Below are 19,460 nucleotides of genomic sequence, written 5' to 3'. Positions count from 1 at the left end.
GCCTGCCACTCTCACTGCGAGGAGGATGGCAGGATTAGCTGATCTTGGGCTGAGCTGGTCTTGGGCTTCAAATCCAAACTCTGCTCTTTATGAGCAAATCAGTAGACCTTAAACTAGAATAGCTTACTATTGTGCCATGCAAGTCCTCCCTTTCCACGCAAACATACCTGTACAGATTCAGAATCCTATACTAAATTAGTGCCTGTGTATATAAATATAAATAATAAGGTTTCATTTTTTGAGGCAGAAAATTTTGTCTTCTCCATTTGAACAGCTTTTTTTCCCCTTCCTGTTAAGATGTTCCTTTCAGACTTAATATGATGGAGACAGGACAACAGTAAATTCATCTTCTAATCAGTGGCTACCTAATATCAGAGCACTCAGATGGTGTTGCCAATGCTGGTGATATTGAGAACCTTGTACTATTTAATGGTCTTCTGATACTTCTACTAGCTGGACCCAAAAATATAGTGCCAGGAACAACTTTAATACAAAGAAAAAAAAAAACGAAAAAAAGCTCATTTTTTGTCCTCATGAACGCACGGAAAAAACTTACCAATGGATAACTAGTGCACCTGTAAAGGCTCAGAGACCAGACAACAAATGAAAAAATCACTTCCAACTTTCTTTTTTTAAAATCAACATAATTTTAAAGCAATGACCGTGGACTGGTGACCTGATGATGTAATGAGATTTCATGTCTGCGGCCCTGTGTAAACTTTTCAAAGCAACACCCTTACGTGATCTTACATCATTGTAACTCCCAATTACAATGAAAGGAGGGGGAAAATTCCTGTTGCCAAGAAATAAATCCTACTTCAAACACACACACACACACTCACACACACTCACACACAGAGGGAATGGCAGTGGTTCAGGTGACTGGCTGGGCTTTTTTTATGAGATTGCATGGTGTTACCTTGGCCACAGCCACACTTCTTCAGTGGTCATATTGGATCAGAGATAAGACAATATGTACCTCTAGAAGGCACCTGCGTTTTATACATTTTAAAAATCTCAGTAGATGTAGGGAGGAGGGAGTGCACCTTGAACAAATTCAGCAAGTGCAGATGCTCTGGGTACCATCAGTGAGCTCCCAGTGGGTCAAGGCAAGCTCGTTAGCTTACATGTAGGCTCAAGAGGGTCTATGGACCGGGGAGATGAAAGGATGGTTTTCCGATCTCTGCATCTGCGTGCGCCTCAGCGTTGTCCCGCTCTAAAAGTAGAGTGTTACTGAGCTGGACCTTCAGCTTCTGCACCTGAGGGGTGCATCATCTGATGTGAACACCAGAGCAAGAGAAGGAAATTTTAGGTCTGTGTTTTCATGGTTTTTATGCTTTTCTTCTGTAATTTTTTCCATAATGGTTTTGTACTAAAGAGCTTAACATTTTGCTTTGCTGAGGGTGAAAATGGGCAATCTTCATTTGATGGCTGGCACTTACAATCTAACTAAGTTGGTCTGACAGGCAGTCAGACCAAACAAAGCTATGTTCAGACACCTGACATCTAAACAGGCCTGGGAATCCCCCGAGCTGGTAAGTACTTCATACCAAACTGCCAGGACCAATTTCAGGCCTGCTAATGTCAAGAGCCAGAAGAAAGGGAGAAATCCCCTTTGGCAACCATTGTCCAGGGAACTCTGGCAAGGAGGGAGGAATGGAGAGAGGGTCTGGGGGACTTGGCTATCTCGCCCCCAAACATCCAGATATACAATCATAGCTGAGGAACAATCCTAATCTTTTCCTGGCATTCGCTCCTGCTCTAACAGACTAAGTTAAGGACCGTTGCTGCTTTCATGTAGCTGCTTTGTCCCATCCGACGGGCTGCTGCTAGCTGGCGTTTGGAAGAAGGCTGAAAACTTCAGTCAGCAGAAATTGTTTCCTGTTGATTTTCCAGTGCTCCCTGTATTTTTAACTTTGTGGGTTTTGTAGCCTGATGACTTCCCTTGGCTGGGAGTTCAAGTCTGAGATCATCTCCAGCCTGAATTTACCTTGCAGACAAAGAGGTCTTTGAAAGCAACCCATGCAGATAGAGTGACAGGTAACTATGCATAAAACAGGAGAGCCCAGCTCCCCGTGGCCCTGCAGATTCATTTGCGGTAGGACTCATTGAACAGAAGAAGGCATTACATTGTCCTGATGGTGTTTTATACTTGCTTTGCAATGGTGCCAGTGGCTGCAAAAACATTCAGGGCAAGAGTGAACCATGTGTGACAAACGTGACACAATCCATCTTGAAGAATAACGTAATACAGACAGTGGGAGTAGAAATATTTTGTACCTCTGTGAGGCCCAGATCTGGGAGGATACCCACAAATATTTTGAGGATAGTTCTGTTAAAAATGCCTATTTCAGGTATTCAGCTTCCAAAATCTCTCCAGATCATTTGGGCAAAACCTTAAGCTACTCCCAGTTTCTCCCATCAAGGAGGATTTTGTCATTTTAAGTCATGTGATAGTAGAAATGCCTGGCTTGGTAGCTGTACCTATTAATGATTCATGGGAAGCACACGTTCAAGGTGGATTTTAAGCATTTTTTCATAGGATAAAAAGATGTTGTGTTGGAAGGACTTCAAGACATCACATAGTCTCTCTCTCTTTCCTAAGGCAGGATCAGCTCTACCTCTGCTGTTGTGTGCAGATTCTACATAATCTTCTTGTTTCTTCCACAGACAAGGAACCTTCTCAGGCAATCTGTGCCTTAACAACCTTGGAAAGTTTTCCCAATGTCCAACCTAAACCTCTCCCCTTACTTTTTAAGACTGCAATTTTTTTGTCCATTACTTCCTCCTGCAGAACTTGAGGACTTACCTTTCCTTCTTCCTTTTATTCCCTAGACAAAATCAACCCCATTCTTGTAAGATTTTTTTGTAGGTGATATTTTTCAGCAGTGATCAATGTTGTTGCTGTCACTGGGATCCTCTCTGACAGGTCTGCGACTTCCTTGAGTTGTAGTGGCCCAAACTCACCATGATCCTTCAGCAGAGACCTGACTATTGTTGAGTAAGATGTAAGGCTGCTCACCTTACGTATAATACTGCTGTTCATATGTTCCAGTATGGTTTTGTCATATGTGCAGCAACGTGACTATTTTTTAACTCATATTCTGGCTGAGATCCACTGTAATCCTTGCATTGCCTTGTCTAGGCTACTGACTTGTCTTCAGTTTCTCATCTTGTGCATCTGCCATTGATGACTGATGCATAAGGGGGAGATTTGCCAAAGTCTATAAAAACCTGACAGGAGGTAATAAAGAAGATGGAGCCATACTCTTCTCAGTGGTGCCCAGGTAAAGGACAAGGGGCAATAGGCACAAAATGAAATACACTAAATTCCATGCAAACACAAGAAAACTCCCTTTTTATTATGGAGCCATACTCTTCTCAGTGGTGCCCAGATAAAGGACAAGGGGCAATGGGCACAAAATGAAATACACTAAATTCCATACAAACACAAGCAAACTCCCTTTTTATTGCAATGATGGTCCAACACTGGAATAGGTTGCCCTGAGAGGCTGTGGAGTCTCCATCCCCGGAGACACTAAAATCTTTATTGGCCATGGTTTTGGGCAGCCTGCTCTAGGTGACCTTGCTCAGAGCAGGATATTGGACTGTGGGATATCCAGATGTGCCTTCCAGCCTTGACAGTCCTGTGATAAGTTTGGTGTCTGGCAGATGTCCTTATTAATCTTCTCTCTCCATGCCAAAGGGGAATGCCAGGAAAGCATCCCAATTTGCTCCTTTAGCAGACGTTGAGAGTCAGTTCATCTTCATTGTGGCACAGGAATGCAGGAATAGCGATGTAAGACAGGGTTTTGGATTTGTGTTTTGGGGGCATGGTGTCTCATTTTTTCTTTTTTTAAAGCAAGCAGGTTTAGTGTGTCCATGCAGCAACAAGCACACTTTTTTAGCTACTGAACTTTCTAAACTCTCATCTGTACGTAACCTAACTGAAAGCTACTCAGGTTGATTATTGCTTAAAAGGGAGACACAAAGTTATATTAGACTTCTGTATAGATATTTGCATATATACCTCCATTTGCATATATACCACACATACACAAAAATAACAGAGAGGATGTTAGCAATACCAGGGAATCTTTGCACTTTCCTCAGTGCAGCACACCATATGGTACAACACCTACTGTGGCTTTTTGGGGGGTTATTCCATCACTTAAATCGCAGCACTGAGCTACCACTACAGTACACAGTTTTCCGTAAGGCAATGCAGAGTACCCATGTCAGGATCCCATGCATGAGTTTGATATTTGATCTGACTGGTCCCTCTCACCCATATGGGCATGGAGGAAGGTGGGTTGACTGGTGGCACTGGAGCTACAGGTGACTTGCAGGGCACTGGGTCTCTCGTGTGACCGGAGCTCCTCAGTCTCCATGTCTCCTCTGGCTCTCCCCTGCCCACTGACTGTGCTCTAACCAAAGCTCTTCCCTCTCCCAGTCTTGCTCCTGAAACTCCTCACGAATTATCACTACTTGTCTGTTTTTTTCCCCCTGCCCCGTGACATAAAATGCAGTCAGGATAACAGGTTGTTCCGTGTCATGGCTTAGGCACTTGGGATGAGGAATTACTACTGTCTAATCAAATCACACACATTCCACGGTGGATTTTATGCTTTAGGTTTTGGTGCATCTTCCAATATGTACAAAGACAGACAGACTTTGGCAGACATGAGACTGCATTCCTGTAACAGCACATTTCACTACAATCAGTACAAGCATTTCAGGGGGGAAGTAAGCGATCCCCATGTCCTGCACAGGCACAAGGGTGAACAGATCCTATGGATGTGAATAGTGGGAGGGTTGGAGCTGTGCGTGCTTGGTGTTCACATGCGTGCAGGATGACAGATTACACAGCCTGGTTCCCCATGTCTCTTTCCCGAGACATTTCCCTTGGCAAGGCACCCTGCTCCCCACCTGCCCTCAGTACTGGGATTGCTCTCTGGGAGAAAGGGATGGAGAGGGTCCAGCTGGGAGGGGTATGCTGCTGTGTGGCTCCAAGGGGAGCTTCTACAACTGCGCTTCACAAGTCCTGAAGCCAGGATGCATGTTCCTAGGGTATAGACAGTGCTGATGCTGAAGGTCCACATGCCGTGACCTGTGTGAGTGCCTTTTGGTGCATCAGCTCTGATGGCATTTGGAATTGTCTCAAATTTTCTTTTCAGAAGTTGTATGACTGCCCAAAAGATTGGAGCTCTAACAAAAGCACATTTCTAAACCCTTTGATCCCAGGAGATAGCTCAAAAACATGAACTCTGTAGGCCTCCGAAAGCCAATGGAAATTAAAAAAAAATTTAAGATACTATTTGTTTAAGAAATTCATGATTTTTGAGTCATTCTTGCTATTTCTCCAGATCGCTTTATTCATGCTTTCTGAATGCTTGTATGTGGCAAAACTATGAGAACTGCTGTTGCTGTTCTTGAACTGCTTTCTGGCTTTCAGTTCATAAAAAAACCCAAACCCTAAACATATAATGAATAAAAATTATACAGTTATTTGATAAGAGGCTAATTCTCCTTTCATGACACATGGGCCTATCAGACTCTGCCTTTTGAAAGGAGCCCTTTATGCTGCACATGGAAATATCTCTTTAGGACGGGAAGTACAATGGAGCTGGAATTCATGATTTGTGTTACAATTACCTTCTATGAGTGCCAAGTACAACTTTTTTCCTGACAATGCTGCCAACGGAGTCATAATCTATACCACAAGACTTTTCCAGAAGCATGTACATAGGAGTTCACTGAATAATCATTCCCTGAAAATAAACCAGGCAGCGGGAACAAGTGAATGAGCTGCGCGAGAAGAATGTGTGTGAGACGGACAGACTGACCCACCTCGTCACAGCAGGAAGTGGTGGGAAGGAGACGGGTGGATTAAAAACAGGAATAAAAATTTAGATGAACCTTTTGGCCTCGTCACTCCCTCCTCACCCTTTTCACCCCCCTCTGCTATCAATTAGCCAATGTCAGGAAAAATGTCTCTGAATATATTAAAATGCCTTTGGGAAATATCTGAAGGAGGGGTACCCCGAAGGTGGCAGACCCTCTCTAAGAAGTGCTGCTTGCTCTTGCCTGCTAGGTCTGTGCTCTTCTCTCTCCCTCCTGGGCTCTCATCGGTCAACGCAGGGCACAGGACTGGAAAAGCCCACCGGAGCCATAGGGCCTAATGCCTTGCTACTGCAGGCACCATGTCACAAAACCCTTCTTAAACCAGTGTATTTATTAAAAGCAGTCATGTCTCCTTTAGCCTCTGTTTTGGCAGGATAAACAAACTCGACTCTTTCAGTCTCGTCTCTTAAGTCAGGTCTCCATGGTCATCCCAGTGATTCCCGCTCTGCACATCTCCTGCTTTGTGGGCATCTCTGTCCCAGACAGGTGGCAAGTCTTCCACTCATCTGGCCATCACCCACAGTGTCACGGTCTGTCCGATGGGTTTGCAGTTGTCTGGATCTCAGCCCCAGTTCTCTTCTGCTTGTACCTGGGTGTGCTGAGGATGCACGGCCTTGGGGCATCCCCCTTGTGCATGGGGCATGCCTGACGTGCAAGGAGACCCCCACCTGGGGTGTGTTTTGACCCATATGGGAAACCCCAGGGTCATATGAAATCCTTAGAGCATGCAAGACTTAGTTTTCTCTGGAACAGGGCAGAGAGATTGGGGAAGGAGGTGCTGAATTACTACCAGTTGCCTCTAGTGATGGAAAACCCTTGACAGAGCATAAGGCCTATGGTATAATTCCTCCTTTTCCTGAATATACTGTGTTTCCTAATGCCTCCTGTCCTCTGGCCAGTGAAGGACTGAGAACATAAAAGCAAAATTAATTTCAGGAGAGACTAAAAGTAATATGTGGTCAAATTGTGTGGCACATTAAGATTCTTCTTTAAGCTCAAGTTAGCCTTAGAGTCATTTAATCAAACATATACTTTTTATTTCTAAAAGAATTTCTCTAGCATTTGTACTTCTAGAGAAAAAATCTGGAGATGTATACACTGCAGTTCTCAAAACTAGAAAACACAAGGCAAGTAAAAGCAACAACATGGATCAAAATAGAAGAACCTCATTTTTAGCATAAAATGGCAATAGTACTTTTAGACTCAGCTGCTCCTTAAAGATTAGTGGTTTACCCACACTGAGTAAAACTTAAACTATCAGAGTTTTAATGGGAATAGGTCAAATAATAGATTTTCACTTTTTGATCAGTGTTTCATTCAGTCTTATGAATGACTATCATTGCTAGAGAAGGACTTGTAGTGGAAAAATACCCAAATACTCAAAATGTAATCCAAACCACCTCCAAAGAAAAAGGGGCTCTGATTCAGGTGAGCACTTGCACTCACTTCCCACGGCCCCAGCCCTCGCTCACCCCTGCTCCTCTCTCCTTGCAGCCAGCAGGGAGGAGGCAATGGCGTTGCATGCCTGGGTTTCAGCCAAGGGTGGGAAATAATACATCCCACAGCCTCTAAAAGCACATTAAAAAATATGTTTTGGGTGATACGCTGAAGATTAGAAGAGAAGAAACAAAGGTGGAAACAAGGTCAGGCCTCACATTCGTTTTAATGAATGACAGGAGACGGCAGAGGCTGGAGCAGGTGTCCCCACCGCAGTGTCCCTGACAACTCTCTTGCCTGCTCACTGGCACCAGGTGATGCCCACAGTGTCTCTTGTCTTTTGCTAGTGGTAATGGACCTAGTTGAAGAACAAGGGCCTGGGGGTGGTATTGAGGTCATGCAATTAATTTCTGGGCCAAAGAACCAGAAAACCTTTTTCAAGAGTCCATAAAACCTATTTTCAGACAAGCTGAGACTTGCAGAAGCAGCTCCCTGAGCAGTAGGATGGCATTTAACAGTCTCTTCCCTGTGGATTATCCAGTGTCTAACACAAACTGAATTAAATTCTTCTAGAAACTTTGATTCTTGAAACTTCTGCTTGTTTCTCCAATTCAGCTGAAATCAGCCGATGCTTTCCACAGTGTTGGGTGTGGGGGACAGACGGAGCGAGACAGCATGATCACATTCGTCTTGCATTCCTCGGACGACAGCCAAGGGGGAGAGGCGGCTCAGAGAGCTGGTAGGGGTGTATAACCAGATTAGATAACTGACTTCCCGCTGCTGAGAGAGGGAGAGACAGCACTGCTTTCAGCACTCCTGCTCCATTACAAATAAGTGATGTCATGACTTAAAAAAACCCATCACTTGCTATCCTTGCTCTGCTTCCCCCAAAGATTGCTGAAATGGCTTGCTAAGAAAGAATGAAGATATAATAGAGATGCAGATGAAAGAGGAAGAGAAAAAGCAACCAGGCAAACTCTTTCTTCAGTTTAAACCAACTAGAAAGCATCCTGGAAGAATGGCAAAAAATTCGGCACATTCAGAAAAAAGAGGGGAGTTGCTTTTTTCTAGTGTGGTTTTTCGAGTATTTAACCTTTGGATATTTCCTTTCACTGATTTTTGCCATTCAAACTGTTTTGTTATTTAGCTTTTCAGATCAGATGTGTTTTTTCCTATAAAATATAAAAGAACTTCCTAAGGCAAATGGTATTTCTGGCTGAGTAAATAACATGTGGTTATCTGAAGGAAGATCAAATGGAAAACTGAAAAACTAAACGAATTTACTGAGCAGACCGAGTGGCTCAAGAGGTGCCCAAGAGTCAAACCTTGATCTGATGCAGAGTTTATTCAGAACTAAACAGCCAGGTTAGGGCTTGTGCACCATGGCATGGTCCGTGTGCCATTCACGGGACAGTTGCAGTAGTGAAGACTGATGAGTTGGGAACTCAAAGAGAAAGGTCTGGGCCAGACTGGTAAACATAGTTATTCCCTGTTTGGTTTTTGTTTTGTTTTGTTTTGTTTTGTTTTTTCCTGTAAGGAGATGATGGAAGCACATTTGTTTTTCAGGTCGAGAGGGTCTGCATTCATACTCAGGAGACCAGTTTCACAACAGTTTAGGCTCTTTAATTGTGCTTGAGGAAGAGAATGAAGCAGCAAGGAAGGCTCTAGATAATCAGGGTAGGTGCAATGAATGAAAATTAAATATCAAGAAATACTGAGCAAGGATAGGCAGGCAAAAAAAGAAGGAGACAAAAAGCCAGAGTTTGAAGAAAGAAGTGCCCCCCTCTTGACCCCAATGATAAGCAGAGGGGCCTGAGGTCAGATTCGAGGATTGCCTGTGGCAACGCAGCTTCTGTGTTTCCCTTGTCAGTCAGTGATCCAGCTGGGGAAGGTGACCATCCCTTCTGCTTTCGAGGTCTAGAGGAGTCAAGAGCAGTTCCCTGCCTGCTATGTGGAGGCCCGGCTGCCTGGTCAGAGGGGCAGGGAGGGGACGAGGGGAAGCAGCCCAGACCTTTGTTCATTGTTCCTCCACTCTCCTACCCATTGCGCGCTTCATTCCCTTGGGCAACGCTGCCGTCACTGTGCTGAGTATTTAAAGAAGGATGCAAGGAGCCTGGCATTCGTCCTCACCAGCAGTCACACCAGCCTTATGGTCTGCTAGGAGCAGTTTGATGAGCCTCATCTCAAACATGGACATTCAGCCTATGTGAAGGATTTCAAGAGACAGACTGGGAAAGTCTCCCTGAAAGAGTCCTTGGGGAGATGTGATAAGCTACCTAGTGACAATGATGAGGGTCATTACTGGGTTTAACCCATCAGGGATCAAGAGTCCACATTTGCCCTTTTTCCACTCACCAACTGTTTGAAGATAGTTCCTTTATAAGGACCTCAAGTGCAATAACCTTTGAAGAGAAGGACTATGAGGGGAAAGGCAGAGGCTGGAGGTTTAGGAAAGAATTAACAGGTCATTTTGAAGAGTACCAGGTCTAGCTTTGAAGCTGACCCTGCTTTGAGTGGTGGAGTGGGTTGGATCAGAGGTTTGAACAGAAAAATCTGAATTATTATTTGATTCCATGCTTCTATGTAAGAAGTGTGATTTTTCATTTTTTTTTCCTATTCTCTTTTAAGACATGTACTGAGGTAGTCAGCAAAATAAAGACTTTGATAAAGAAGTGCAAGTGAGAATTGTTCTTGCTAGTAGCACCTAGTACTGACAAGTGTGACAAAGAGGAAAATTAAGTGCTTGTAGTATCATAGTTGCCAAAAGAAGTCTGGGTAACTGTTCTGTCCCAGACACAGCCTTTGATCAGAATATGTGTGCTCTTGTACAGTCCTAGGAAACTGGATAGCACCCCTTTGAAAAAAGAAGGAGCACCTTATCAAGGGCACTGGGTCCTGAGAAAGTCTTCAAAACCACTGCATTAATAATTCTTTATACACCCACACACAATGCAGAATCAACAGCTTTATAAAGACAGCAAATATCAGGTCATTCAAACAACATTCACCAGCTTCCTTTATCCATCCAAGTAGTTTTATAGCCCTAATGGGTATAAAACATGCACGATTCCTTCAGGATCATCAATTCATCCTACATCTCTTATCTTATGCCTGCTTTCAAGTTAGGCACCTGCAGATGATTATTAATAATAATTTCTACTTTGACAACAGCATCCAAAGTCTCAATCAATACTGGGACTTCATTTTGACAGACACTGCACCAACACAGAGAGGAGCAGACAGACCTCCAACATGAAGAGTTTTCAACTGAAAGGAAGGGCTGGTGCCAAAGCTAACAGAGAAACAGAGAATTTGTCCAATGCCCTGCAGAGCACATCAGAAAATAGGTCACGAACCTCCTTATTGTTCCTATGGGCTTTGAACATAGAAACAGTTTTCCACATGTAGTTATTTTGCGTACTTGAACCAAAGATTTTAGGCTTAAATCAGGGTAAGTCAGAAGACTTGGGTAGCTCACATGTGGAACATAGCATCACCAACATGTACTGTGGCATACTGGTTTTGCATTTTTTCAGGCATGTATATGAAGCGGTGAGGTACTCTTCCAATGGAAGAAATTACAATCCCAATACCAGAACAGAAAATTTCATTTTAAAGTGAAGTAGCGACTGATTCTGCAAAGTTAGGGAGGATGAAGGGGTGGCCCAATAAGATATTTTCATTTATAGTTTCCACAATTCTATAAAATGGACATATCTTAAAACTCCTCATTAGTTCCTTTCTTCAAGAGAAGAAATATCCACAGATTATCTGCCATTAAGACTTCAGCCCTGTCCCCACACATTTCCTAGAGCCCAATTCAGTTGTCACTGACCTGTTCCACTCGGATATCAAATTCACCATTCACCTTCTTCCCCTGGAAATATTTGGCCCTGCAGAAGAAATGAGAGAGACAAACATGGTTAAAGAAGATTTTTGGCTTTCATTACACATTGTTTTGCTTCTGCATTTCCCTTCTTGCTGAAGAATTTCTATCCGGGTCACAGCATGTTTTCCTAATTCCTGACTTCTTTCAACTTTCTGTTGTCCAGGAGAAACCTGCCAAGCCAGATGAAAACCGCATTGGAAAGTTCCTTCAAGGCTTGTGACTTTCTCATTTTATTTTCAAACTGAAAACCAAATGCTCTCCTAATCTTTTCCAGAGCAACAACTCTAATCAATGATTCCTTGCTGTATCTCATTTAATAATCTTTGTTCTGTAAAAGAAGGACAGCAATATATGGCATGGCATTGGAAACTTCTGATGTTGAGCAAGGGTTTTTATCATCACAGCTGAAGTACTCGTGAAGCCTATTCTTTTGCTCTTTTGCTACAGAGCTGCTTTTTGATCCTGTTTGTCTTTCTGCTGCTGATTTAGAGAAACAGTATCTGCATCTACACTGTCACTAATGAAGGATCTTTTCTCCTGAACTGAGAAACTGTGTTTGCTTCAGAGTTGAACAGTGCCACGAGAAGGACGTACACCTTCCACTGCCTTTGCTCCTAGGTGCCTACGGTATGCAGACAACAAAGCACTTTCAGAAGGCTTGGTTGTTCATGAGAGGAGAAGGCTGACAGTAGTGCTGGAGACAAAAACATAGGAAAAGGGCAGGCAGTTTTAGTTTTTTTATTCATATTTGTGTATAATGCCCCTTATATTGATTAGTCAGCAGGGAAATTGCCAATATAATTTCCCCTGTGGATATTTCTCCCCAGTTCTTCCCCTTGCCAAACAAGCTTGACGGAAGAAAATACGAATTTTTTTTCTCAGACCTCCCCCCTAAAACTTCAGGAAGACCATGTAGGTTCCAAAACCTCTTCTATTTGGAAAGCAGTGAAAAAGAACTGTTTCCAGAGACAAAGTAACTCTCTGCGTTCTGTTTCCAATTGGCAAAGAGAGGACAGAATAAAGAAGTAAAGGAAAATGAGGGGAAGCCGGCTTTGCTCCCTCTTTTATAGTATTAGCAAAAAAAAGAAGCTGGCTCCCATTTTTACTATGTGTCTATTTGTTCCAATAAAAAAAGGAGAGACAGTAGGAAGGAAATTTTCCCCATGGCTGAAACACACCAGTTTTCAGCTGAATGCTCCCTTCCCCCAGAAATGTGAAATGTAAATATAAAAGTTGGTTTATTTTGTCATTCTGGCTCAAAATCAAGTCAAAAGTTTTTATTTTATTAGAAAAAGATGTAAAAAATGTCAAAAGTTTTCCGCTTCATTCTAGCGAGGGTATCTGAAGGCTGTATCATGCTTCCCTTCCCAGACAGATCATCCATCAGCATGGTGCTAATAAGAGCTCTGCATAGATGTCAGTGAGGACCAGTGTCGCAGCCAGGTGTGACTGAGACCAAGTGGCTCGAACAACCCCTCTCCAGTATAAAAAGCAGAGCTCTGGCCAGTTTTTCCTCCCTTTTTTGAATTTATGAGTGTTGCATGAAAAAAAAAAGCAACTCAGCAGACAAGCTGAGACATCACGCCTCTAACAATAAACAGGAACACTAAATGCACTTAATAATTCCATCATATTTCTGGAGGCATGGCTCTAGGGGGTCTGGCAACATTCCTTGCTCCTAAACATTGGGGATATTGCTGGAACCAGTGACTTTTCAAAAACTGGAATAAGCTTTAAGTGGGCTCACAGGAACTGGTCTGAAATTTGAGGCGCACTATTCACTGGTACAAGCTTGTTTTTATTCCCAACATGCTCATAATATATACTTCTTACCCACATTTATGCAACACACTTCCTCCCTCTATGGCCTCTCCTTTTTGCCGACCAGCTGGTTGCAAACTCCTTGGTGCTGCTTTGCTTCAGCTTGTAATGAAGTGTGATTAAACACAGTCTTCAGCCCAGTACAGATGGAGTAAAGAGGCTTCCATTGCTTAGTCTGGGAAATTAGCCTTCACACAGTTAAAAAACCCTCTCTTCTCCATCTCTACAGTATGGGCTCTGCTCATGGATAGTTACACACAGGGCATGGCCAGTGCGAGGAGTCATTGGAGTAGAGCAAGGGACCTCAACTGAGACACCGTGTGACCTCTCCTTCTTATCCCTCTTTCCACACAGGTTGTCTCATCTCGTGTCTCAGATAACTTCCTTTTAACAGCACAATATATCACTTTCTTTCAAAGAAAGCCCCCAGGAGAGTTAACCTGCTCTGCGTGTTTCTGAAGACTACAGGTGCTAAGCAATTTGCAGCCAAATATTTTGGTCAGCCTATCATTTTGACACAGCTCAGGGTAAGAATGAAACACTTCTTACTGAAACATCTCTGAAATGGATGGAGTGATGTTTTCAATTCACACCCAGAGTTTCGGAGCCTCTGGGCAGTTGAGGCTATCACGTTGAAATGAAGAATGACTTTAGCCTCACCCTGGAGCCCCTGAAATTTCAAGCAAGCTGGAATCATTGCTGATGTTGTGGAAATATCACGATGCCTCTGTTTCAAGAGGGAGAGTCTTTTGGTCAGTACTGTGCCATGTATGAAACAGCTTCTGATCCCCACAGTGGACATGAGATGGAGGAAAGGAAGACCATGCTGCTCTCATGGGAATGCAGGAGAAAGATAGATGGATGTTTCTGGCAGGTGAGACTGTGCAAGACATTTGTGGATGCTCTTTGCCCCAAAACCACCTGAGCAAGGCTCCTCCAGACCTCTGCCTAGGAAGTGACATGCTGCAGGGTTTTCTAGACTGCTTGTAGTGCAGTCGGGGAGCGGTACCCAGAAGACCAGCCAAAAGCCTATCTGGGAGCCTCAGAAGTGTCCCCATTTACCTCCAGCATAGCCAATTGCCAGTGATCAGAGGAGCAGCTCCTCGCCCTGGGATGGGGAGCTGTTTGGCATCCCCCAGCTCAGGACACCGGGCAAGGCACTGTCCATGCAAACCCATCCTCTATCCTGGACAGCCTCCGGCACTGACCACTGCTTCGCTGGCCATCCCTTTATTTTAAAACATGCCAGATGTTCAACCCACCAGAACACAGAAGCGTTGTAATTTGGCTAGGCAGGGTGCAGATGGGGTGGCGCGGTTGCTGTGATCTCAGTAAATTAGCACGTAAACATGTTTTGACTGAAGAAAACTGCAGGGCCATGCTCAAAAACAGTTCCTGGGTGGGATTTACAGTGCTAGGCAATGCATTTAAATGTGGCCACACCAGCTAGAAGGGAGGAAACACCATAATAAACACCCAAAGGTCTGCCCTGACTTCCAGGGGGAAAGCTTGCCTTGAACCTCTCTCTCTCTGTGGCAAAGAACCCGCATGCTCCGGAAAAGGACATATTTTCTGGGTGCAAGGGCATCAGACAAATATAACTTCTGCTTTCTGCCTCAACCCTGACATGATTACAGGGCCACAAGAAACCTGATGCCTCTTCTTGTGAAGTAATTTGGAAAGAATAAAAGCTTATTTTCCAGAGCTGCCGTGAAACATTCCCAGTCTGCCTCAGCGACTGTTGGCTGGATGAAGCATATAAACAATTTTTGGTCAGATATGGAGTGCATCCTTAATAGCAGCAGGGAAAAATAAATCACGGAATCACAGAATTGATGAGGTTGGAAGAGACCTCTGGGATCATGGAGTCCAACCTTTGCCCTAACACCACCATGTCAACTAGACCACTGCACCAAGTGCCACGTCCAGTCTTTTCTTAAACACCTCCAGGGATGGTGACTCCACCACCTCCCTGGGCAGCCCATTCCAACGCCTAACGACCCTTTCTGTGAAGAAATGCCTCCTCATTTCTAGCCTGAACTTCCCCTGGCGCAGTTTCAGACTATGCCCTCTTGTCCTGTCATAAATGATCAATTCACCTCCAATTACCTACATAAGAGCTAATTCACAGAAAGTCCATGTATAACATTAGTCCTCTCAGACATTTGCAAAGCATCTGTCTGAGCAAGGAATGCCAGCACTCGTCCAAGATTGCAAACACACCTGTAAGACACTCAAATAGCAGAGTTTATACCTCTGGTGTGACTGACAGGTGGGACAGCTTGTACTGCACCTATGTCAGGGCTGCCCAAATCAGCGAGCTCCTCTGCACCTTCGCACTAATGCCCGTAGACTGCAGACACAGGGATTCAATCCTCATGGGGCAGAAAATCCCCCGTCAGTGCCTTGCATGTCACCAGGCCCAGGTGAGGTAGAGCTGGGCCACTGGGCTACAAGTACAGGAGCCGGGACCAGCCTGCACCTCTGTGCTGCTCCTGTGCCATGGGGAAACACAGCATAAGAGAAGCAATTCCCACCGGCGGAGTAGGGGCTTCCAGGATCAGCTGCAAAGGGCCAAAACTCACGAGCTACTTCTGTTAGGAGAGCACAGATTATCTTGAAATTTCTCTCCATACGATAAATAACCAGTTACATCTGCCTTGTTCTCTTTCTGCTTTAAAACAACAGTAGATGCAATGAATGCTCAACCCATCAGCCAATACTTATGCTCAGCACAGGAATCCAGGAGAAGCTGTGCAGAGCTTGTACTATCTCTCCTGGAGTTATTTCTTCTCTCTTCCCTCTTTTCTTTTTTTTCCTCTTGGTGCAGAGAAGCATATCCAAGCTGCTTGAGAGAACTGCTTCAGTGTTTTCCTCTGGATCTGTGGGCAACAGCAAGATCAAGGATGCAGCAGGGGACTGCACAACTTCTGCTAGCCTGGAAAATGCTCTGCACAAGTGAGGAATAGGAAAAGATGCCCAGGTATCAAGCATCAGCTAGAGAAATTGCCCAAGGAGGTCTTCCCCAGGTACAGAGCCACTAGACAGCAGCCCATGTAAGAAAAGTTGCAGAAGACTGGCCTTGGCATCGGGAAGGAAGCAGCCAGCAGGGACAAGAGATTTGAAGTGATCGTGATGACATAGAGGAGTGCAGTGATGCAAAGCTTAAAGCTGTTCCTGTAGGTCCATTAGTTGAGTGAAGCAGAGGTTATGACACGTTACGCAGCTTTGAAGGTGGGCCTGTATTTTGTATTAAATTAATGCAACTTCTTCAGGTTATCCTGTAAAACAGCTTCTGTATAAAGCAACTTTCTAGGATAGGAAGAGATGAAAGAAACATAGCTCAAATCTTCCTGTGAGAGACCTCAGTGGAGCTTACGTAGCAGATGCCATTGCAATTGCTGGTAGTATGTCTTGGAAACTGGGAAGCCATCTTTCAGACGAACAAATAAGCCTAAGTTCAAATCCCCTGTGATGTGAATTAACCCAGGCACTTTTTCGGGCATCACTGTTCGACAAAGGCCTTGAGATACAAACTCTGGAGCAGGCTTGTACCTTCTCCCCAGAAGTGGGCTCAGTATCACTGAAAGTGATAAATGCCAAAGAGGGGCATTGTAATGGCAAATTCCTCCAAATTCTCTGACTGAGCTTGTGCCTCCAGAGCAAGACACAAGAAGCAAAGACAGCCAAGTCACTCTCTGGATGGAGACGACTTCTCATCCGGAGCAGGAACCAGCCTTTTCCACCCTGCGGAGGGGCCAAAGCAAAATGTGCTGAGGAGAGTGGAAACGTGTGGGGCTTTTGGGGAGAGGTGGGCAAGGGAGTGGGTGGAAGAAAGAGGGAGAGAAATGGTGAAGAAGAGACCTGGGTAAATAAACCAAGAGGGATCCATGGGTAAATCCTGGAATTATCTGAATTATTTCCCTGGAGTCACATTGCACATATTTCTCTCAAGTCCCTTGGGAAAACAAGGCATGTAATTTCTTTCTGGATCAGCCTGGAAAAGGAGAGGCTGAAGTCCCCTGGATTGGGTGTGGGGGTACCTCAGGGAGGGAGTTAGCCTCTGTACGAAATCCTCATGTCAAAGGGCCTGGGGGCCCAAGTGATGCACAAGGCGCTCACTGTATGTCTGCATTGTCTCCTTCATAAAAGGGGCTGGGACTGGGAAAAAGGAGACAGTTTCCAGGATACTGGCCAGCAGCCACTGGAATGCCTCGACCCCCCCAGCCCCTAACATGCTATAAAGGCAGTGGGGAGGGGAGGGAGGAGGAGAGATGCATTTGTGCCCTTTTTTCTTCAGAGGTGAAAACAAGGAAGGTTTTCCTTTCAGGGGCCAGCCCTCAACCCCTTCACTGCTTCTCACCAGTTTAGCAATTCCCAGCTGCAAATAGTAGGGACTTTTATGATGGTCAAGTCCTGACTGCCCAGGGCATAGGGAAGAGAAAAATCACTCAACAAATGCCAGAGTCTGCAATCTACTGGAGCTTTTGTTCACATCTCCTTTGGCCCAGAGACCGTTACGCACTGTTCAGCTGCAGGATGGACTGGTTGGTAGTTAATATTTATTCTGTAAGAGTACAGGGGTGTCAGGATGCTAAAGGTGGTGGATAAGGATGATGTACATGCGCTTCAACACCTCAGAAAACACAGTCTGAATTATAGGTTACATGGACCAGAGGCAAGTGCAGAAAGAAGGAATGGGTACCCGCACTGTACAGACAGACAGACAGACACCAAGAGGTAAATCTAAGTTTTGGGTTGGGTCAAAAGGTAACCTTAAATACACTAATTCTTTGCCAGGAGCTCCACAAAAGTTTCAGCTCCAGCCCCAGGGTGCAGTATTGCTGCTCTCAGCCCCGTGCCTGCCCAGGGCAAGACCATCTTGCTCTCGGTGCTGTCACGACCCACCTTGCTGGAGCCATTGAATCGAGAGCCAGCCCAGCTGTGCTGCAGGTAGGTCCTCGGTGTCCGAGGTCAGGCCGTGGGAACAGACTGCCTTTGTTGCCTTCTGGGAAGAACCGCAAGACCCAGCCCGCTCTGGTTACCGTAAAACAACCCCTGAGGCATTATTAGTTATGGGATCACATCAAGGAAAGAAACGCCTGTCCTGAAGAGGTTTGTATCGGGCTGTGATGGTGGTATGTTTATTTGTTTGGGGTTTTTTTTGGATAAAGGAAGTCCTCATGGTGAGGTCCCTGATGATGTGCAAGGTCTCACCCTACAGAACTGGAAGGATTTTCTTGGCTTGAATGCACACAGAAAGGGAAGCTTTGGGGCAGGAAGGGAGAAGGGTTTTAAAAATCTTCTTTTGTGAGTCCTCCCTTTCTCTCAGGGAACTGAAGGCCTGTTTTCGGGGGAGACCTGGGTTGGCAAGTCACCAGCACTTTAACGATCGCAGACACAACCATTCAAGCCACTCTTTCTATTGAAGAAACTACGGAGTCCCACACAATGCCGGCCTCCCAGCATCTTCCTGTGCCACCTCCTGCTCGTGAAATGTGAGTAATCAAAGCCATCCCCCCCCAAGAGAACAAGCACTAGTGAGTGTAGTGTTATTGCTTTTGGGTATGGCTTTTTGTGCTTCTCCAAGCTGTCGGGATAGGAAGGACACTTTGCTGTAGGTCTCGTCCCCCACCCAGGCTACATCACGGTCACATTCCTCCTGGCCACAAAGAGCTGGGAAGGGGTGGAGGTGGGGGGCTGCTTTAAGTACAACATGAGGCTGCAATTTTATTTTGTGTATTATCGAAATAGTACATTGCTGAAACATTTCCATGTTGCTAAATCTAGATGGTATGGCCTGGAGCTGTTTGCAAGGGGTATCATTTTATTGAGGATTGTGCAATATTTTATTTCAGCTCGCTTCTGCCCTCTCTGAACTTGAGGAGCAGGGGAATTGGGCTAACTTGAACCAACACTGAGGCAGGGCTGCTGGCTTTCAAGGAGAAGAAATCTGGCTCACAAACCTTGAGAAAGACATCTGAGGGATTTTTTTTTTTTTTTTTAAATATGCACAGGACTAGGCAGGACATTCTGAGGTTAAATTCTATGCATTTATAGGAACTCTGGTAAAGCAATTAAGGTTCCAGATTTGACTTGCATTAGCATATTTATAACCTGGTGGGGAATGTTTTCCATATTCCTTGTGTCTATTTTTATAATGATACTAATCCTTTACATTTCTGTATCACCTTTCATTTAGGAGGACTAGATCCCAAGTTGCTTTACATATGCAGGACCAAAATACAGGCAGACTTGATGGTGATATACCTAAAGAGGCTGGAAAGTGATGTGATAAATGCAATTTATTGAATATCTTTGACAGCCTTACCTCCTTTTCACCCCTATGCCTGTATGCTAGGGAATACAGAAACCCTTCATGCTGCTTCCAAGTATACACACACACACA

At 44.6% G+C, this 19,460-nt stretch overlaps 1 protein-coding gene across 1 annotated transcript in view; it reads right to left on the bottom strand.

Moving 5' to 3' along the window:
• Positions 1–19,460, bottom strand: part of LOC104164070 (synapsin-3-like) — a gene marked incomplete at its 3' end in the record, with an annotated part of 39,308 nt that overhangs the window by 14,220 nt on the left and 5,628 nt on the right. Inside the window, exon 2 of the mRNA XM_009703289.1 lies at positions 11,177–11,234. Within this exon, the coding sequence (XP_009701591.1) occupies positions 11,177–11,234 (58 nt within the window). The remainder of the gene's footprint in view (positions 1–11,176; positions 11,235–19,460) is intronic.

The sequence above is a fragment of the Cariama cristata genome, unplaced genomic scaffold (genome assembly GCF_000690535.1).
Source record: "Cariama cristata isolate BGI_N322 unplaced genomic scaffold, ASM69053v1 scaffold1387, whole genome shotgun sequence".
Lineage (NCBI taxonomy): Eukaryota > Metazoa > Chordata > Aves > Cariamiformes > Cariamidae > Cariama > Cariama cristata.
Note: the sequence above shows the minus strand (reverse complement) of the source record. Positions and strands in the feature narration are given on the sequence as shown.